This window comes from Poromitra crassiceps (genome assembly GCF_964638095.1).
Source record: "Poromitra crassiceps genome assembly, chromosome: 27".
In the NCBI taxonomy this organism is placed as follows: Eukaryota; Metazoa; Chordata; class Actinopteri; order Beryciformes; family Melamphaidae; genus Poromitra; species Poromitra crassiceps.
The window spans coordinates 8341579-8361293 of record NC_139650.1 but is presented as its reverse complement, the minus strand read 5'-3'; the positions used below and the strand labels follow the sequence as shown (position 1 = coordinate 8361293).

The window sequence follows — 19715 nt, the reverse complement described above, 5'->3', positions numbered from 1 at the left end:
CTGATTGGACTAATGAGCGGAAAACCCGCCTTTCTACTTCCCATTCCGGTTGGTGCATGATTCTCCCCCAAGAAGTACAGACGGTATGGCGGAAGCATTTGAAAATTGCGGAAGCCAACTCGTCTGTTCTAAGAGACTACCACCTCACGGGAGTATATTGTCATTATTTATATACGGCAATGTAACTGTTTAAAAATTATTATTATCTTCTGGTAGACGTGACTTCCATGCTTGGGGCTCTCTCATGAAGCCCGACTTTGGTGCTTAAAATCCGGGTACAGGACAGGTGACCTCGAGGCCTGGGGGGTCGGTCGCTCCTGGCTTATGGAGGGGGTTTGTACCTGCTGAGATTTACATCCCTGTTTTTAAGTTAAAACAGCCCCAAAATGTGGTGGGGATGCAATTCTCGGCAGGGATGCAGAACTCAGCACAACACCGGAAAGTGAACCACTACTGGATTTAACGAAGACAGATTGATTGATTGATTGATTGATTGATTTTATTTTGGATAAACAATGATCACATCCAAGGGATGACATGCAAAAGTGTAAACCCTTATTTCCATCATGGTCCCTGGTCTTATAAAAACGTGACATACAGTAACACACAACATCAAATAAACAATACAGAACAATCAAGGATAAGAAGAACAAGAGATGTAGACATGGTTGAGTCACAGTTCACCGTTGCGCATGAGTTTCTGCAAACTGACTGTGTTCAAACACGCATTTGGGGCATCAACTGCTATGTGAGAAAACTCTTTCTCCACGCTGAGAAGGTCATCTCTGAGCATGTTGCATATTAGACGGACAGCCTATCTGATCCAGCCGGCCTTTGAGAATGACCTCAGTAGAAAATGCAAACAAGAATGGAAAGAGATGCTGCTGAGGAGGTGTGGAGTTGGTTGCAAATGAGCGTTATATTGTAAAGCAGGCAGTCTGTAATCATGGTAAAACATCTTCTGTTTTTGTGGTCAGACGACTGCGCCGCCAAAAGTGATTTGATCAAGGCTCACAAAATGCTAAGTGGCTAACAGTCATTTCTGTGCTGTTATCATTCTGTAACCCTCGATCAAACCATGTTCAAACACAAAATAAGCGATGACGGAATGCATCTGTTAAAAACACGCCCACTTCCACGAGGTGGCCAGTATTTTCAAGCGCAGTGCTGTCAAGCCTCAGTGCTGTATGGACATTCGCTGTAATGCAAATGTACACTCTAATCCCTTCGCCTCTTGTTATTGGCAGATCCAGATGTGATGGATGGGGCCTTGGACCAATCGCGGGACTCCTATCTGAAAGGGGTGCAGCAGAGCGAGGGCTCCCAGCTGGGTTCCAACTGTCGGGTCGTTGGTCAGGTTGCTGGTCAGGTTGGTCCTACCTCCAATTATTTATAATGTGTCTAAAATGTATTGATAAACCATTAGCCTATAGATGAAGATTGTCCTTCACAGCGAGACCATGCCGAGCAATATCAGAATATGTGAGATGATTGGCAGGGTCAAATTAGATGATCAAATTATTTTTGAATACTTGTCCAGACTTTACAGACCTGCGTAGGAACTGTATGATACTATAGCTCCCTTAGGTTGCATGGTTATTACTCAGGAAGGCCGAACACAGTCTATCTCTTCCACAATCTTTGACTGCTCCAGAGACAGTCTGTACTTTTAGCACGTTCAAATTTGACCTGCGGAAGTTGTCGTCTTCCAAAGGGAAAAAACACAACGCTTCAGACCGGATGGAAGTTCGATGATATTCAATCAGTCACGACAAATGTAAACAAAACGAGGCAGGTGATTGGAGAAATAAGCATATTTCCCCGCCTTCAGCGGATGTACCCCGGCCGGCTTATAGTACATTTTGACCAACTTTTTCCTCTGTGAAGTACAGACGTACACACGGCGTCTGTTTTAAGAGACTAGTGACTTGGCGTATGGTTCAGCTAATCAGCTCTATGTTGGGGTTGGGTTTGTTTGCAGGCTCCCCGCATCTTATTTATCATCTGCTATGTATTACTATGCTGTTATGCTGCTGCTGCTGCTGCATCGCTGCTGCAGCAGGGAACATTCCCAAGAGTAGAACCATGTGACTCTGTGATGTGAAATACTTTATGAAACAATGGGTCATGGAAGAAATGTTCCACTTTTGGTACAAATCCAACATGCGGGACTGAGATATGGTAACAGTGGCATAGTGTTGGCAGAGGCACGCGCTCTAATGAGTGTCATCCAGCACTGTTATTAGACCGTCACTATGTAGTGGTGAAACCCTGTAATTGCTGGAATTGCTATTATTATCAGGCTGCTACGGTGCCAGCGGTGCTAATCTAATAATATCTTTAACAACACTTTAGATTAGAGAACATATGAACTATTCATACATTTGTTATACACGTGCATATTGGTAATGTATTGGTTCCTTATTAGTCATTACAAACAACTGCAAACAAACTGCTGCACCTTATTCTGCACTGTCTTCTACAAGTATTAACTATTATCTTTAATTGTAATATTAGTTATTAATATATTACTATTATTATATGTGGGTTTTCCCTCAACAGCCTCCTAATTAGTGCTTATAGCAGTCATAAGGTCATTTTTGCACATACATTTGGCTTTTATTGTGCGTAGCTCAGTATGTATGGGGCTTAAAAGGTTTAGTCTTTTAGTGTGCTTAGCTCAGTATGAGGCTTATAAGGTTCTAGTCTTTTAGTGTGCTTAGCTCAGTATGAGGCTTATAAGGTTCTAGTCTTTTAGTGTGCTTAGCTCAGTATGAGACGTATAAGGTTCTAGTCTTTTAGTGTGCTTAGCTCAGTATGAGGCTTATAAGGTTCTAGTATTTTAGTGTGCTTAGCTCAGTATGAGGCTTATAAGGTTCTAGTCTTTTAGTGTGCTTAGCTCGGTATGAGACTTATAAGGTTCTAGTCTTTTAGTGTGCTTAGCTCAGTATTAGACTTACCGTATAAGGTTCTAGTATTTTAGTGTGCTTAGCTCAGTATGAGACTTATAAGGTTCTAGTCTTTTAGTGTGCTTAGCTCAGTATTAGACTTACCGTATACGGTTCTAGTCTTTTAGTGTGCTTAGCTCAGTATGAGACTTATAAGGTTCTAGTATTTTAGTGTGCTTAGCTCAGTATGAGGCTTATAAGGTTCTAGTATTTTAGTGTGCTTAGCTCAGTATGAGGTACTGTACTAGTCTTTTAGTGTGCTTAGCTCAGTATGAGACTTATAAGGTTCTAGTCTTTTAGTGTGCTTAGCTCAGTATGAGGCTTATAAGGTTCTAGTATTTTAGTGTGCTTAGCTCAGTATGAGGCTTATAAGGTTCTAGTCTTTTAGTGTGCTTAGCTCAGTATGAGGCTTATAAGGTTCTAGTCTTTTAGTGTGCTTAGCTCAGTATGAGACTTATAAGGTTCTAGTATTTTAGTGTGCTTAGCTCAGTATGAGGTACTGTACTGTGTATAAAGATATAAATAATTATGCTAGACATTACCGTCAACTGTAACGATGGATGGAGTCATGTCTCATCCAAGCAACGTTTATTCTAGTAGTCTATCTTTATTCTAGTAGTCTATCTTTATTCTAGTAGTCTGTTTTTATTCTAGTAGTCTGTCTTCTACAAATACAGAGAACTTGTTGCTCACAGTTCAAATGTATCTGCAGTCCACAAAATGTGACATCACAGCAAAACTGCTCCTGTATGTCACACGCATCTCCTCCTTCTTCCTAGGTTGCCATAGTAACATCAGCGGGTGTCATGGCAGAGGGCTCGGACGGCTCAACCGCCCAATTCCAGCAGGTGGCGCTGTTGGCCACAGCTAATGGCACCCAGATAGCAGTACAGGTCAGTGTTTATAGTACTGCTTGAATAATACCACACCACACACAGCAATGCAGAATTGGGATGCATTAAAATCCATATCAGAGTTGGACAGTAGACTTCAATAAGTAGAGTTCAGAATAGTAGAGTTTATTAATCATAACAACAACAATAATAATACATGTTTTGTTATAGCACAGTTCATGCATAAAATGCAGCACTAAGTGCTGCATTTTGCCAATCACAAAATGTATGATAAAACAATAAAAATAAAAAAGGGGGGAGGGACAAATACGATAAACATTTTGATTAAAACAGGATAAGACAAAATAAAACAACCATCAAAAACACATACCAGGCAAAAGCAATGGTAAAAAAGATGTCCTTAAGTTCTTCAGCAGGCACATATGTATTAATCATGTCAGATAAGACGGGTCAAAGCCATTCAGTGACTTAGAAAGAAAAGAATAAAGTCTGTGACAGACCAATGTAACCAATGTAAGGATTTCAAGATTGGAGTAATGTGGACTCCGTCTGGTTTTGGTCAGAACAGAACAGAACACGTGCTGCTCCGTTCTGTACGAGCTGTAACAGACTCATCTTAGACACAGCAGACAGTAGAGCGTTACAGTAATCCAGCCTGCTGGAGATAGAAGCATGTAGTCACTTTTCTGTCTGCCTGGGAGAGAAACGCTCTGACTGGCAAGATTTCTTAAATGATATAGAAGGCCACTTTAGTCACGTTTGTAATGTGTTTATGTGTGTTTGTGTGTCTGTGTGTCTGTGTCTGTGTGTCTGTGTGTCTGTGTGTCTGTGTGTCTGTGTGTGTGTGTCTGTGTGTCTGTGTGTACGCGTGCAGCTTGAGGAGCAGCAGACACTGGAGCAAGCCATCAGCATGGCCACTGCAGCCATCCAGCATGGCAGTCTGGTTCAGGATGGAGATGTGGCAGACGGAGGCTGCTGACCGCAGGCCTGACACCAGCCATCGATGCACCGTGGTCTGGGTACGCTGCCACACTCGCTCCCCTGAACTCTGGCAAAGCTCCAGAGCCGCCTCCTCCACCCACAACAGATCTCCCCCAGAACAACCGGTACTCTGTGGAGAGAACCGGATCGAGGACGCCACGACCGACCAGCCAATCAGACGTGGCGGGCGGTTGTCGGGGAGAACGTTGGAAATGCGGAGATGTGAGCAGAGAGCTCTTTGGGTTTGTTTGTTCGTGTCCGTTCTAGGATTGGACGATGTCTACCAAAACTTGAATGATCACGATGTCCAGGGTAAAAATGGACGATGGACGATGGCATCGCTGTCGGCGGGGGGGTCGTCATGCCGATCTTTTTTATTTTTTTTATAGCAGGGGGTATAGGCTATAGCTGTATTATATGCTGCGCCCGCCCCCCCATCCCCCTTATATCAGTTTTTATAGCAGTATTATAGTTGTAACAGCTTCCATTGTACATGCATTTCATCCATCAAAGTCCTGGTTAAAAAATACATTCTACACAATATTTATGTTCATCACTATGTAAACAAAAACCATGTGCTTTTAGGTAGCAGGCATTGACTCCGTGTTGCCAGATTGTTTCCAAAAGACCTGCATTTGCTTGGGCGGTTTTGTGTGCATTTTGGTGGTTTTTGGTCTTATTGCTGGAAACCATCAGCTGCATCTTGCAACCCGACCCACCGGAGAAATAACTTTATCCATTTCCGTCTCACTCGTGGTAGTTGAAGGTTCAATCAAAGCAACTAAATGTTTAACTTCCAGAACAATTGTTGACATCGTTTGGTGTGCATGCCACTCTGTTGTTATAATAAGCAGGATAAGACTAAAGACTAGCAAAACCGTAACGTTTACTAAGCGGCTAAATGCTAGCAAGCTAACTAGAGCTAACGTTAGCTGGCCTGAGCAGCACGGGTCTGAAGGAAACATGAGGAGTTGCTTATACTTAGCATCCTGCTCGACTGTCTGCTACAAGGATAACTATTGCTTCTCCCACAAGGTATTTAATCCTGGCATACATTACAGATGACCTGTTGAGTCTGTCTAATAGACTTAATGACACCGCCAGGGGCGGACTGCATAATCGGGCACGTCGGGCAAATGCCCGGTGGCCTGGCCTGGCCTGCCAAATTTTTTTTTTTTTTTTTTTTTTTTTTTTTGCAGGCCAGGCCAGGCCACTCACTGAACAGCAGGCCAGGCGCCGCCTACTGGTTTACTAGTGGTCTTATTACTTTATTCAGGTTTAAAGTGGGTGCATCTCATTGTAAAATTGGACTTGGCCCAAATCGGGCTTCAAACGGCCCAAATCGGGCTTCAAACGACCCAAATTGGGCTTCAAACGGCCCAAATCTGGGCCTGTATCAGCCTGGCCTGCTTGGTATCTAATGCCCGGCCTGAATTATGATCCCAGTCCGCCCCTGGACACCGCCGATATGTTTCAGCATGGTTTCAGCTGTGTTTACATGCGAGCAACTCCACCGAAAATGGCTCACGTGTTTTGCGTTATCAATCGGTTTTGGCAATCGACACGTAAAAGCATAAATGGGAATTCTCCATTCTCATATTAAGGCTGAAAACCTGCAGATTCCGATCACTGGCCAACCGATCGGTGCACCCTTAAATGCGTTGCTCGCTTTTTCCCGTCGTGCGCCAGACAGCGATGGATGATTCCATCGTCCATCGCCCCAACCCCTCTCCGTTCTGGCCTGCTGGCTGTGAAGTCTTTGCCTTTGGACGCTTCACATTGACTTTGCAGGAGTTTCAGCTCCGAACCCCCACAGCTAAGCACCGCTCGCCTAGCACTCACGGAGGAAGCACACAGTTGTATCCATTGGGGCCTGCCTTATCTGCTGCATCTGCAAGTCTTGTGTGGTGTTCGTGTTCTTGTTTCTCACCAAATGTTTCACGGGCCTGGTGGACCCCACAACATTATTGTGTGTGTGTGTGGTTCTTTTTACAATACAGCCATAATTTAAGTAAAAATCCAGAACAGATGTTAACTTTATCTCGATTACAAGCAATATAGATTCCATACAAGGTTAATATTTGCCATGTACCTCTGCTAGATCACATTTATCAATAGGAGTGCCATTTGTTTTGTTTTTTTGTGATCAAATGTGATTTGCTGCTGATGGGCTGGCTGAAGGTCGTCCTCTTCTTCAAACTCACTGTCAAGACTATGAGTTGACTCTGAGGTGATCCTCATATTCTGAAAACGTCATCTTCCAAAGCTTCTCTCTTTTCTCAAATAATTTCTAAGGCCCCCCTGAGCAGAACATATTTGTTGTCATATTGATTGATTGTGATAAGGAGCCACACACAAAGCTATTTATTTATTGTGCCCCGCCCCCAATTTGTAGCTGGGATAGAGTGTGAGAAAATGTAGAATGTCCTGAAATAACATTGTGCCGGGTCCCGCAAGACATTACACACTACAGAGGGTGCAGAAATATTGAATTTCATATTCTTTTTTTAATTTGGTAAACATTAGAAATGGGTCCGACCGACCTGAACACCACACAAGGGTTAAAGCATGGTTTATTAGCTTGTCAAGGTTTGTGTACCTTTGAAAATAAATAAGCTCCATCATTTGTCAAGTTGTGTTACTGGGCATTTTTGGGGGGGTTGCATTAAATTGATCAAATGCTTACTTATGGTTAAAGAAAGACCTGGTATGGTGGGTAGTTTGAGAGATAAGAGAAAATAATATTAACTGATTATTTTGGACACACAACACCCGCTTATTTGGTCTAAAGTCTGTTGGCTCATTTTAATCTGTTTCTCTGTTGCCCCGCTTCATGGTAATGGTCATGGTAATGGGCTAAATTATAGAAAATAAAAAAATTGCCTGCCTTAGATGGTAAATCATCTCTTAGTCCTCTGTGACAGTATTCTCCTGTGTGTACCCTCTAACACAGGGGTGGGCAACTATTTTTCATGGGGGGCCACATGAGAAATCCAGATTGTTGCCGGGGGCCGAACAAATATTGTCATGCCGTAACTAGGGATGGGCATTTCTAGCAAAAACACTATTCGAAATTCGCTGGCCAAATTCGAATTTAATTCGAAATTCGAAAATAAAAATAAAAATGTAATTTTTTTTTTTTTTTTTTTGTGTGAGTGAAATGTTGCATTGTCTCCCCTGATTCTAAGTCTACGGCTTTATTAATTAATATAAAAAGCTTCTGCTGTGGATTTTTAGCTCAAACAAGCATTGCACCACTGAAGTAAAGAACATGTTACATGACATTGACATTTTCGAAAATAAAAAACAGTTTTGACAATCATGAGTGGTTCATTAAATATTTAGTAGGCTCAGGTCTGAGTGCCAAAGGGGTGCCAAAGTCACCCCCTCTCCCTCTTCATGGGATTTAATCCGCCATTCATTTTTCCATAAACCTTGCTTAAAGTGCTTATAAAAATTGTTTTACTTGCTCAAACCAAGCGATTTGACTATACTTAGAATCAGGGGAGACAATGCAACATTTCACAAATTTTTTTTTTTTTTTTTTTTTTTTTTTTTTTCGAATTTCGAATTTCAATAATAAAAGTCGACCTTGATAATAACAACGATTATTCGAAAATTCGAAATTCGATGCCCATCCCTAGCCGTAACCCAGGGATGGGCAACTTTGATGATAGAGAGGGCCACAAAAAAAGTCCTCGCTACCAGATTTTGCTGAGGGCTGAACGGCGCCAACACGAAAAAATTGGGGCATTTGAAGCCAGGTTTAGAGGAATAACTCATTTTAAATTAACAGTTGTGATGTCATTATTCAGTCTTAACCACCAATATTTGATCCTTTTCTCACTCACTCCTATGTCACCACCTGCTCTCCCTGCAGGGCTTGAAATTAACTTTTTTCACCACCTGCCAATATGGCTGCTAGATTTTAAAGTTACCAGCCAATTAGAATTTCCACTATCCGAAATGTTTTTCTTGAAATAAACCAGAATATGAGTGGGTTAATTTAAGCATAAGTATCAGTAAGTGGCCAGGATTCTCAAAGCCTGTGTTGAGGGTCACACGAACAAAAATGCACTCTTGAAGCTAAATAAATCCAAAAGCAACAAGTTAATTATTTAAATTTCTACCTCAATGTAGAACAGCCATTTCTTACACATGAGATTACTTTTGGCCTTTTAGTCATAAAGATTATTGAAAGATATTCCATATTCCAGACTGAAATACTATAACAGAAGAATATTGGCCAGAATGACATGAACATTTGGACACTTATTCAGCGGGTATCTTGCATGTTGCGTTCAGGTGCACTCTGTGTGTGTGTGATTGAGAAATGAGATGCAGGTGGTGTTCATCCTAATTGGCCTGGTCAGGTGTCAGATTGCTGCTGGCTGATTGGCTGGTGGAGAGCATTTAAGCCAGCTGATGCCATCCTGTCGCCCTTTGCTCTCCTCATTCCCAACGATGATGGCTGCTGTGCTGACTGCTGTGTTCTGTCAGGTAGGAACTGTGTGTAGACCTACTTTAGTAGTTCTGCAGAACTTTATTAAGATGTGTCTTTATCTTGGTAGACCTGTGCAGTCTAAACTGTAAATAGTTACCTTCCAGATCTACACTTTTGTACACTGTAAATAACACTTACCCAAGTAGCAGAAAGTAGGGGGAGAAGCCCTTTAGTTTTTTGTAACATTTTCTGATGTTTATTTTGTAGGAGCTTATAGGTAAGAGCTGTGTCTCTTATTTAATCCATCATTTTCTTTTCTTAGGTAAATTTAAGGTTGGGGATTAGTTTGATTGGTTTGTTGTGTTGGGGCCATGCTGTGCTCTGAAACTAAACCTGCTACTTGTGAACTTGTGATGGTGGTTTGGCTGATCATCCTTGGGAGTGGGAAGAGTGGGGGCACTTTTGTGTTGCGGTCCGGTTCCCCGAGGCCGGTTCCTAACATAATTGGGTGCTCGTCTGCTTTTCTCATTAGTCAGCACGTCGTCTGTGTGTGTATATATATATTTTATGTTTGTCTGGTGGGCAGTCTTTGTGCAGTTGGTAAATGGTGTTAGTCAAGGTGCCTTTGCATGGAGCTGAGGAAGCTCATGGTGGTAAAGCTGGTGGAGATGTTTGTTGGATGAGCCAGTCAGAGGGGACCAGTAAGACTGAGGAGGGGCGTGACAAGGCAGGGCCGTCAGTAGCACCGTTTCTCCTCTTTCTGTGTAGACTGCTACCCTACAAGAGTCTCCGTACATAGACTTGCCTGTCACTCTGACTCCCAAGCCATCTAAATCAGCGATACAGACGTATTTACAAGTGTCACAGAAACATTTCAAAGCCACATATTGAGAAGAAGAGTTCATAGCTTCTCGACATCGGGGTTAGAAAGCTCGTCGCTGCTCATAAATGCCTCTTTTCATCTGAAGTCTGTGCTGGTGATATTTTTTACCGAGCTTTCGGCCAGAGTGGCGCTGTTGAGCGCTCTGACGGCTGGGAGCTCTAACCTGGAAAAAATATCACCAGCACAGACTTCAGATGAAAAGAGGCATTTATGAGCAGCGTCGAGCTTTCTAACCCCGACGTCGAGAAGCGATGAACCCTTCTCAATATGTGGCTTTGAAATGTTTCTGTGACACTTGTAAATACGTCTGTATCACTGATTTAGACGGCTTGGGAGTCAGAGTCACAGGCAAGTCTATGTACGGAGACGGGACTCTTGTAGGGTAGCATAGTCTACACAGAAAGAGGAGAAACGGTGCTACTGACGGCCCTGCCTTGTCACGCCCCTCCTCAGTCTTACTGGTCCCCTCTGACCGGCTCCTCCTCCAACAAACATCTCCACCAGGTTTACCACCATGAGCTTCCTCAGCTCCATGCACACCATTTACCACCTGCACAAAGACTGCCCACCAGACAAACATATAAAATATATATATACTGTATATATACTCAGACGACGTGCTGACGAACGAGAAAAGAGGACGAGCCCCCAATTATGTTAGGAACCGGCCTCAGGGAATGGGACCGCAACACAAAAGTGCCCCCACTCGTCCCACTCCCAAGGATGATCAGCCAAACCACCATCACAAGTTCACAAGTCGCAGGTTTAGTTTCAGAGCACAGCATGGCCCCAACAACAAACTAATCCCCAACCTTAAACTTACCTAAGAAAAGGATGGATTAAATAAAAGACAGCTCTCACCTATAAGCTCCTACAAAATAAACATGAGAAAATGTTACAAAACTAAAGGCTTCTCCCTCCTACTTTACTTGGGTAAGATGTTAGTGTACAAAAGTGTAGAGCTGGAAGTAGCTATTTACAGTATAAACTGTACAAGTCCACCAAGATAACACATCTTACAGTTTTGAAGAACTAAGTAGGCCTACACAGTTCCTACCAGACAGAACACAGCCAACAGAGAGCCAGCATAGTTGGGAGTACATTGAGTGGACTCTTTGTTTAATTACACACTGAGGAAAGGAATGATGTGAACACATGATGTTTAAATGCGCTAGCTAATACAGTTTTGAATGATAGCCCCAAACTTTTATTTCACCAACTTCCTCTGTCTGCACTATTAAATGGGGTTGGGGATGCCATCCCTTTCAGTCATTGCCACAGATGATGGCTGCTCTGCTGACTCTTTGTTCTGTCAGGTAGGCACTGTGTGTAGGCCTACTTTGGTAGTTCTTTAGAACTTGAAGATCTGTCATAGTCTAGGTAGACTTGTGCAGTCAAACTGTAAATAGCTACCTTCCAAATCTATACTTTTTTACACCAAATAACTCTTACCCAAGTAGCAGGAGGAAGTAGTAGGAGGGAGAAGCCCTTTAGTTTTGTAACATTCTCATGTTTATTTTGTAGGAGCTTATAGGTGAGAGCTGTGTCTATTTTTTTTTTAATCCATCCTTTTCTTAGGTAAATTTAAGGTTGGGGATTAGTTTGATTGGTTAGTTGTGTTGGGGCCATGCTGTGCTCTGAAACTAAACCTACTACTTGTCAACTTGTGATGGTGGTTTGGCTGATCATCTTTGGGAGTGGGAAGAGTGGGGGCACTTTTGTGTTGCCGTCCCCTTCCCCGAGGCCGGTTCCTAACATAATTAGGGGGTCGCCCGCTTTTCTCGTTCGTCAGCACGTCGTCTGAGTATATATATATTTTATATGTTTGTCTGGTGGGCAGTCTTTGTGCAGGTGGTAAATGGTGTGCATGGAGCTGAGGAAGCTCATGGTGGTAAAGCTGGTGGAGAGAGGTTTGTTGGAGGAGCCGGTCAGAGGGGACCAGTAAGACTGAGGAGGGGCGTGACAAGGCAGGGCCGTCAGTAGCACCGTTTCTCCTCTTTCTGTGTAGACTATGCTACCCTACAAGAGTCCCATCTCCGTACATAGACTTGCCTGTGACTCTGACTCCCAAGCCGTCTAAATCAGTGATACAGACGTATTTACAAGTGTCACAGAAACATTTCAAAGCCACATATTGAGAAGAAGGGTTCATCGCTTCTCGACGTCGGAGTTAGAAAGCTTGACGCTGCTCATAAATGCCTCTTTTCATCTGAAGTCTGTGCTGGTGATATTTTTTCCAGGTTAGAGCTCTCAGCCGTCAGAGCGCTCAACAGCGCCACTCTGGCCAAAGGCTCAGTAAAAAATATCACCAGCACAGACTTCAGATGAAAAGAGGCATTTATGAGCAGCGTCGAGCTTTCTAACCCCGACGTCGAGAAGCTATGAACCCTTCTTCTCAATATGTGGCTTTGAAATGTTTCTGTGACACTTGTAAATACGTCTGTATCGCTGATTTAGACGGCTTGGGAGTCAGAGTGACAGGCAAGTCTATGTACGGAGACTCTTGTAGGGTAGCAGTCTACACAGAAAGAGGAGAAACGGTGCTACTGACGGCCCTGCCTTGTCACACCCCTCCTCAGTCTTACTGGTCCCCTCTGACCGGCTCCTCCTCCAACAAACATCTCCACCAGCTTTACCACCATGAGCTTCCTCAGCTCCATGCAAAGCCACCTTGACTAACACCATTTACCAACTGCACAAAGACTGCCCACCAGACAAACATAAAATATATATATACACACACAGACGTGCTGACGAATGAGACAAGCAGACGAGCACCCAATTATGTTAGGAACCGGCCTCGGGGAACGGGACAGCAACACAAAAGTGCCCCCACTCTTCCCACTCCCAAGGATGATCAGCCAAACCACCATCACAAGTTCACAAGTAGCAGGTTTAGTTTCAGAGCACAGCATGGCCCCAACACAACTAACAATCAAACTAATCCCCAACCTTAAATTTACCTAAGAAAAGAAAATGGATTAAATAAGAGACACAGCTCTTACCTATAAGCTCCTACAAAATAAACATCAGAAAATGTTACAAAAAACTAAAGGGCTTCTCCCCCTACTTTCTGCTACTTGGGTAAGTGTTATTTACAGTGTACAAAAGTGTAGATCTGGAAGGTAACTATTTACAGTTTAGACTGCACAGGTCTACCAAGATAAAGACACATCTTAATAAAGTTCTGCAGAACTACTAAAGTAGGTCTACACACAGTTCCTACCTGACAGAACACAGCAGTCAGCACAGCAGCCATCATCGTTGGGAATGAGGAGAGCAAAGGGCGACAGGATGGCATCAGCTGGCTTAAATGCTCTCCACCAGCCAATCAGCCAGCAGCAATCTGACACCTGACCAGGCCAATTAGGATGAACACCACCTGCATCTCATTTCTCAATCACACACACACAGAGTGCACCTGAACGCAACATGCAAGATACCCGCTGAATAAGTGTCCAAATGTTCATGTCATTCTGGCCAATATTCTTCTGTTATAGTATTTCAGTCTGGAATATGGAATATCTTTCAATAATCTTTATGACTAAAAGGCCAAAAGTAATCTCATGTGTAAGAAATGGCTGTTCTACATTGAGGTAGAAATTTAAATAATTAACTTGTTGCTTTTGGATTTATTTAGCTTCAAGAGTGCATTTTTGTTCGTGTGACCCTCAACACAGGCTTTGAGAATCCTGGCCACTTACTGATACTTATGCTTAAATTAACCCACTCATATTCTGGTTTATTTCAAGAAAAACATTTCGGATAGTGGAAATTCTAATTGGCTGGTAATTTTAAAATCTAGCAGCCATATTGGCAGGTGGTGAAAAAAGTTAATTTCAAGCCCTGCAGGGAGAGCAGGTGGTGACATAGGAGTGAGTGAGAAAAGGATCAAATATTGGTGGTTAAGACTGAATAATGACATCACAACTGTTAATTTAAAATGAGTTATTCCTCCAAACCTGGCTTCAAATGCCCCAATTTTTTCGCGCTGGTGCCGTTCAGCCCTCAGCAAAATCTGGTAGCGAGGACTTTTTTTGTGGCCCTCTCTATCATCAAAGTTGCCCATCCATTACGGCATGACAATATTTGTTCGGCCAAATTGCCCAACATGCAACAGAGAAGCATGCAGATGGCTTGTTCAATTCCTGCTCCACCACCACTACATGGAGCTTGTCATAATGTCATTCAAATTATATTAAACTTAAAAGATCCATGGCTTGTTTGGAAAGATGACATAATGAGTATGAAAGACAATGAGTTTTGGCCTATCAGATGTGACTGGGGAGGGCATTCCAGGGCGAGGGGGCGGCTGCAGCAAGGCCCTGTCAGAGGCCCCCCTGTCACAGCTTTAGCAAAGAGATACCTGTGATGCTGGTCAAAGTGGATATAAATTATATGATCATATTCAGCCAGACAGTCAGATGGAGATTTAAAAGGGTGAGCATTTTTTATTTATTTTTATTTATTTATTTTATACTACTGGGGGAACCTGGCCCCCCTGGCCCCCCCCATTAACTCCGGCAATGCCAACACTTTTTTCCCTCTCTCTCACATTCTCTGTAATGTCTCTCACCCAGAGGAGACCCACGTTGCATTCAGGTACAGTCAGTTAGATTCAGCTTTGGGGGTGGTGGTGGTGGTTGCTTAAACCTGCGCTAAAACTGCTCCTAGTTCTAGGAAGGTTCCTAGTAGAGGATGGGTCAAATGCAGAGGCTGAATTTCCCCAAGGGGATAAATAAAGGATAACTTAACTTTTAACTTTAAACCTCTGGTGTCACTCCACATTTACTCTTTAGGCCAGTGATACTCAACTGGCCACATGAGGCCTGCGGGCGCCCCCTGTGTGGCCCGCGATGGAATTGAAAAAAAAAAAAAAATGACAGTGCACCTGAACGCAACATGCAAGATACCTGCTGAAGAAGGCCATGTTCAGACTAGGAGGCCAAATCTGATTTGTGAACTTAAGTGACCTATTAATGACTTTATCCAGATTGGTTTTATGAGTCTGGATGCTCCAAATCTGATTTGTGTTACTTGTCCCAAACCACATATGGAGGTAGTTTCCAATCTGCTTTCAACTGATGTGACTTGAGTGCGGACGCGCAGATCCACCAAATCTGATTTGAACGTCACTCGCAACTCGTCATCGAATGCTTCTGCGCAGGAAAACCACATCACCAACGTACGTATTTACTGACGCCCACGTCGTTACCATAGCAACCCATGCAGATAGGCTGTTTAGGTCTGGCCACACAGATCCGACTTGAGAATCAGATTTGTGGCAGTGCGGACACACTCCCAAATCAGATTTGGGAAACCAATCAATATAATGATGATTAATGACTTTATCAGCAAATCCGATTTGCCTGTAATGTGAACATGGCCTAAGTGTCCAAATATTCATGTCATTCTGGCCAATACTCCACTTCTGTTATAGCATTTCAGTCTGGAATATGGAATATCTTTAATAATCTATGATTTAGCTGCTAAATTGTCAAATACCGCCGTCTGCTCGCTACCCAGGCACTTATGTATGTACTTAACCTAACTAACTATCCGGTGTGCACAACATTGTCAGACTAAACTCCGGCTGACACCCCAAAAACCTACAATCCGCTACAGAAAAATGTATATTGATTGTTTATTAACTGGCCCCTGGCCTTCTATCATTTCACGAAAGTGGCCCCCGGGCAAAGCAAGTTGAGTATCCCTGCTTTAGGCTTTAGACAAGTTGCCACAATAGTCTACTGGAAATTTCTTGGACCCAGTAATGTTGTTTCTTATTAACTTAAATACCCCCTTAAAACCCCTTTTAGCAACCAAGTTGAATTTCATCCACTACACATAAATATGACATTTCAATCATAAAAGTTCATAAGAACCTCTGACAGGGCCTTGCTGCAGCCGCCCCCTCGCCCTGGAATGCCCTCCCCAGTCACATCTCACAGGCCAAAACTCATTGTCTTTCATACTCATTGTCATCTTTCCAAAAAAGCTGTGGATCTTTTAAATGTAATAAGTTGAATGACATTATGACAAGCTCCACATAGTGGTGGTGGAGCAGGAATTAAACGAGCCATCTGCATGCTTCCACGTCTATGTGGTCGACATATCCATCGCGCCACCAGCTCCCCTTCGTACTCAAAGCTCTTCGCTGAGAGCTTTTATCTTTTTCGTCTGTCACTGTTCAAAACTGACTGAGCCTTGAACCCACGACCTCAAAAGTGACTGAGGTTTGAAACCACAAGCTAAATACTGCTGGGCAGCAATCAAACTCTCTGAGCCACTGGGTCACACTTCTTAAGAGGGGCTTTCTCAGAGCATTTCATTCTTTCCTCTGGCTGTTGCTGTTCAAAAATTGACTGAGACTCAAACCCAAGACCTCAAACGTGACCATGGAACGTGCATGCAAGGGGTGAAAAGAAATATATTGTAGGCGGAGTTCCCAGCAGGCTCTGGGGTAGATGTGTTTGCTTTGGGAGGTTAGTTAAAGGACTTCCTGTTCCATACAGCAGTGGCGGACTGCATAATCGGGCACGTCGGGCAAATGCCCGGTGGCCTGGCCTGGCCTGGCCTGGCCTGCAAAAAAAAAAAAATTTTTTTTTTTTTTTTTTTGAAATTGGGCTTCAAACGGCCCAAATCGGGCTTTAAACGACCCAAATTGGGCTTCAAACGGCCCAAATCTGGCTTCAAACGGCCCAAATTGGGCTTCAAACGGCCCAAATTGAGCTTCAGACGGCCCAAATTTTTCGCCGCCGCCCTTCGGACGCCGGCACGCGCGTCGGCCCGTATCAGCCTGGCCTGCTTGGTATCTAATGCCCGGCCTGAATTAGGATCCCAGTCCGCCCCTGCCATACAGTATGTGTGATGTTAGTTATCTGCAATGTTATGTGTCGACTAATAGTGCTGTTCTACATGTTAATTACATTGCTTCACAATGTTGAAATGTTGGCACCATGGGTGAGTCGGGTTGAGTCGGGTGAGTTCAGTGACCCCCTCTGAGATGCTGCATGTGAGTAAGTGTGTTCTAATGCAATAAACAGTATTTTTCTATAGTGGGCGCAGGATCTGCTAATAAAACAGAGGTCATCTCTCTGCCTGTGCTTGTTGCAATATTTTCCTAACTTTTGATTGGGTGGGCAAGACTCATGTCTGAGTGGACATTGCCCACACCCCTGCCCATAGCTGAAATCGGCCTGGCTACTACTACTACTACTACTACTACTACTACTACTACTACCACTACTAGACTAATACTTCTGATGTAAAAACTCCCAATCAACCCAAAACATGCCTTTAAAAAAGGTGTGATTTTATTTCCCCCTCACTAGAATAATGGCAGAGTGAAGACACAGACATATTGACACCGGTTGCTCACTGAGCCCAGTGATGCGTTGCATCATTATAGGCTGTATGTCCGTAATGACTGAGTGTACCACTGTGAATACAACTGTAGAATATTAAACATGTATCCATAAGCCAGGAGTAACATCTTGTGAGCAAAGTCTTGCTCGTTTTAAGCAAGGTTTAGAGAAAAAAACCGGCATGTTTGTCGACGGGCAACAGATGACGCAAGGTACAAGCGGGGGTATGCTTGGCGTCCAAACTGCAATATAGAGGAAAAGAGGACACCGTACCCAGACCTGAGTATTATCTGTGTGTAGTCATGTTTATAGTCATGATGTCGGGGGACTCAATATAGATACATTGATTTATTCTATTATGCAAACCCAATGAGTCCTCTATAAGTGTTTAGCTCTTTTTGCAACTGCTGCGCCTGTTGCTTAATGCACTTTTTATACTCTTTTTTTTTTAAAGTTTTGTTGTGATGCTTTTAAATGTCCATTTTATTCTCTTCTTTTATTCTTTTATTTTCCTGTCAACCATTTTATGTGAAGCACTTCGAATTGCCTCTGTGTATGAAATGTGCTATACAAATAAACTTGACTTGACTTGAATATAGAAGGATTTTATTGGTGGAATCTGTGTATTTCCTTGGTATAGTTGTATTGTTTGATTTCTACACTTTGTTGTGTTACATTTTGCTCAAATGAAAGTTGCATTTCAAAGGCCTTGGGTGGATGGGGTGTGACTGTACACCATGCTCTCCTAGATGCTCTCCAGCCTGCTGAGGGAATGAATGGGGAATGAATGGGGAGAACCGTCGGAGAACCAAATCAAGTTTCACTTTGTTTTGGGAAAGGATTGGAAGGAGGCGAAACCTGCCTGGCTACAGCGCCGGGCCCCTGCCGACCAATCAGCGGCCAGGCCCGTCTATAAACTGTTTTGACAGCCCCAGCAGCTGCCTGGAGGTCAAAGGTCGCTCATTCAGCCTCAAAGGCCCTTTAACCACCCCCACCGAGCGCGGCCGGCTGGGAAAACCCGGGGGGGGGGGGGGGGGGGGGGAAGGCTGTGGGATTGCCTACAGACAATAATAACAACCACTGGTTGCTTCCACACACACACACACACACACACACACACACACACACACACTGGAGTCGACTAGCAGGACGAGCTGGGCTTCAGCTGGCCTTGGTGATCATGTGTTAGGTCTAACTGTCCATACTTTATTATAAGGGAGTCGTTTACATTGTTTACAAAGTTTACATTGTTTACAAAGTTTACATTGTTTACAAAGTTTACATTGTAAACTTTTGAGATGGAACTGTAAAGAAATCACCCACATCCTCACAGTGAGTTGCTTCAAAGCTTTGAGGATCATAATGTCAACATTTTTGATACAGCGCACAAGTTTCCATGATGCCTCTAAAAGCTCACGATGTTTTTGGTCAAATTATCTCATTGCACTGGCAGACATGTCACTTGATTTATCTTATCAGAATCAGAATCACTTTTATTGCCACACTTATGCCAAATATGATGGAGAAATAATCATAAAACAAAGAAGAAAAATCTCTAAAAATATCCGGACAATTTCACTTTTTCCAAGTAAATGTCCTGAAACAAGTGACATGCTCCTGGGGAGAAAAAAAAGTCAAATTGCTGTGGTTTCACATAAGATAATCTCCGTCGTCGTCACTTGTCTGAATGCCAACAGAGCAGTTGACTCCCATTCACAGCCTGGAGGCGGGGCGTCACACTGCAGGCTTTCACACCTATTCAGGCCTAACGCCTCTCACATGGTGGTCATGTGACCTCAACGACTTCACGCTGCAAATCACCAACAACAGAGATGAAACACAGATGAGCGTCCAAACGTCTTCAACTCTTCATCTGGGCCTCCGATTTCTCTCATGGAGCTCAGAGGAAAAGGAGGCAGAGTTTGTGTGTCTGTGTAGAGACAGACACACAGAGTGGGGGGGAGAGACAGACACACAGAGTGGGGGAGAGAGAGAGAGACAGAAGGCTTCCTTCCCTCTCCAAGCAGTAATGTAGGCTATCCCAGAGTTTTCATTGATGCGTGTATATCCCTCATTTGTGTGCGTATCCCTTTAAGACCGCGAACCGCGTTAACGCGGTTCGCGGTCTTAAAGGGATACACACACAAATGCTGCATCAGGTATCAATGGGTTAAACAACTTCTAACCCTAAAGGAATATCATTAATCCATGTTTCATTAGAGTTTTATATTAGTATGA

The 19715-nt window shown here is 43.4% G+C and overlaps 1 protein-coding gene across 1 annotated transcript in view; it reads left to right on the top strand.

Annotated features, from left to right (window-relative positions):
• The window catches only part of znf76 (zinc finger protein 76), a 28196-nt gene extending 20439 nt beyond the window's left edge, over window positions 1–7757 (top strand). The window contains exons 11-13 of the mRNA XM_083661712.1: window positions 1248–1369; window positions 3728–3841; window positions 4677–7757. Coding sequence (XP_083517838.1) covers window positions 1248–1369; window positions 3728–3841; window positions 4677–4781 — 341 coding nt within the window. The 3' untranslated portion in view covers window positions 4782–7757. The remainder of the gene's footprint in view (window positions 1–1247; window positions 1370–3727; window positions 3842–4676) is intronic.
• The last annotated feature ends 11958 nt before the right edge of the window (window positions 7758–19715 follow it).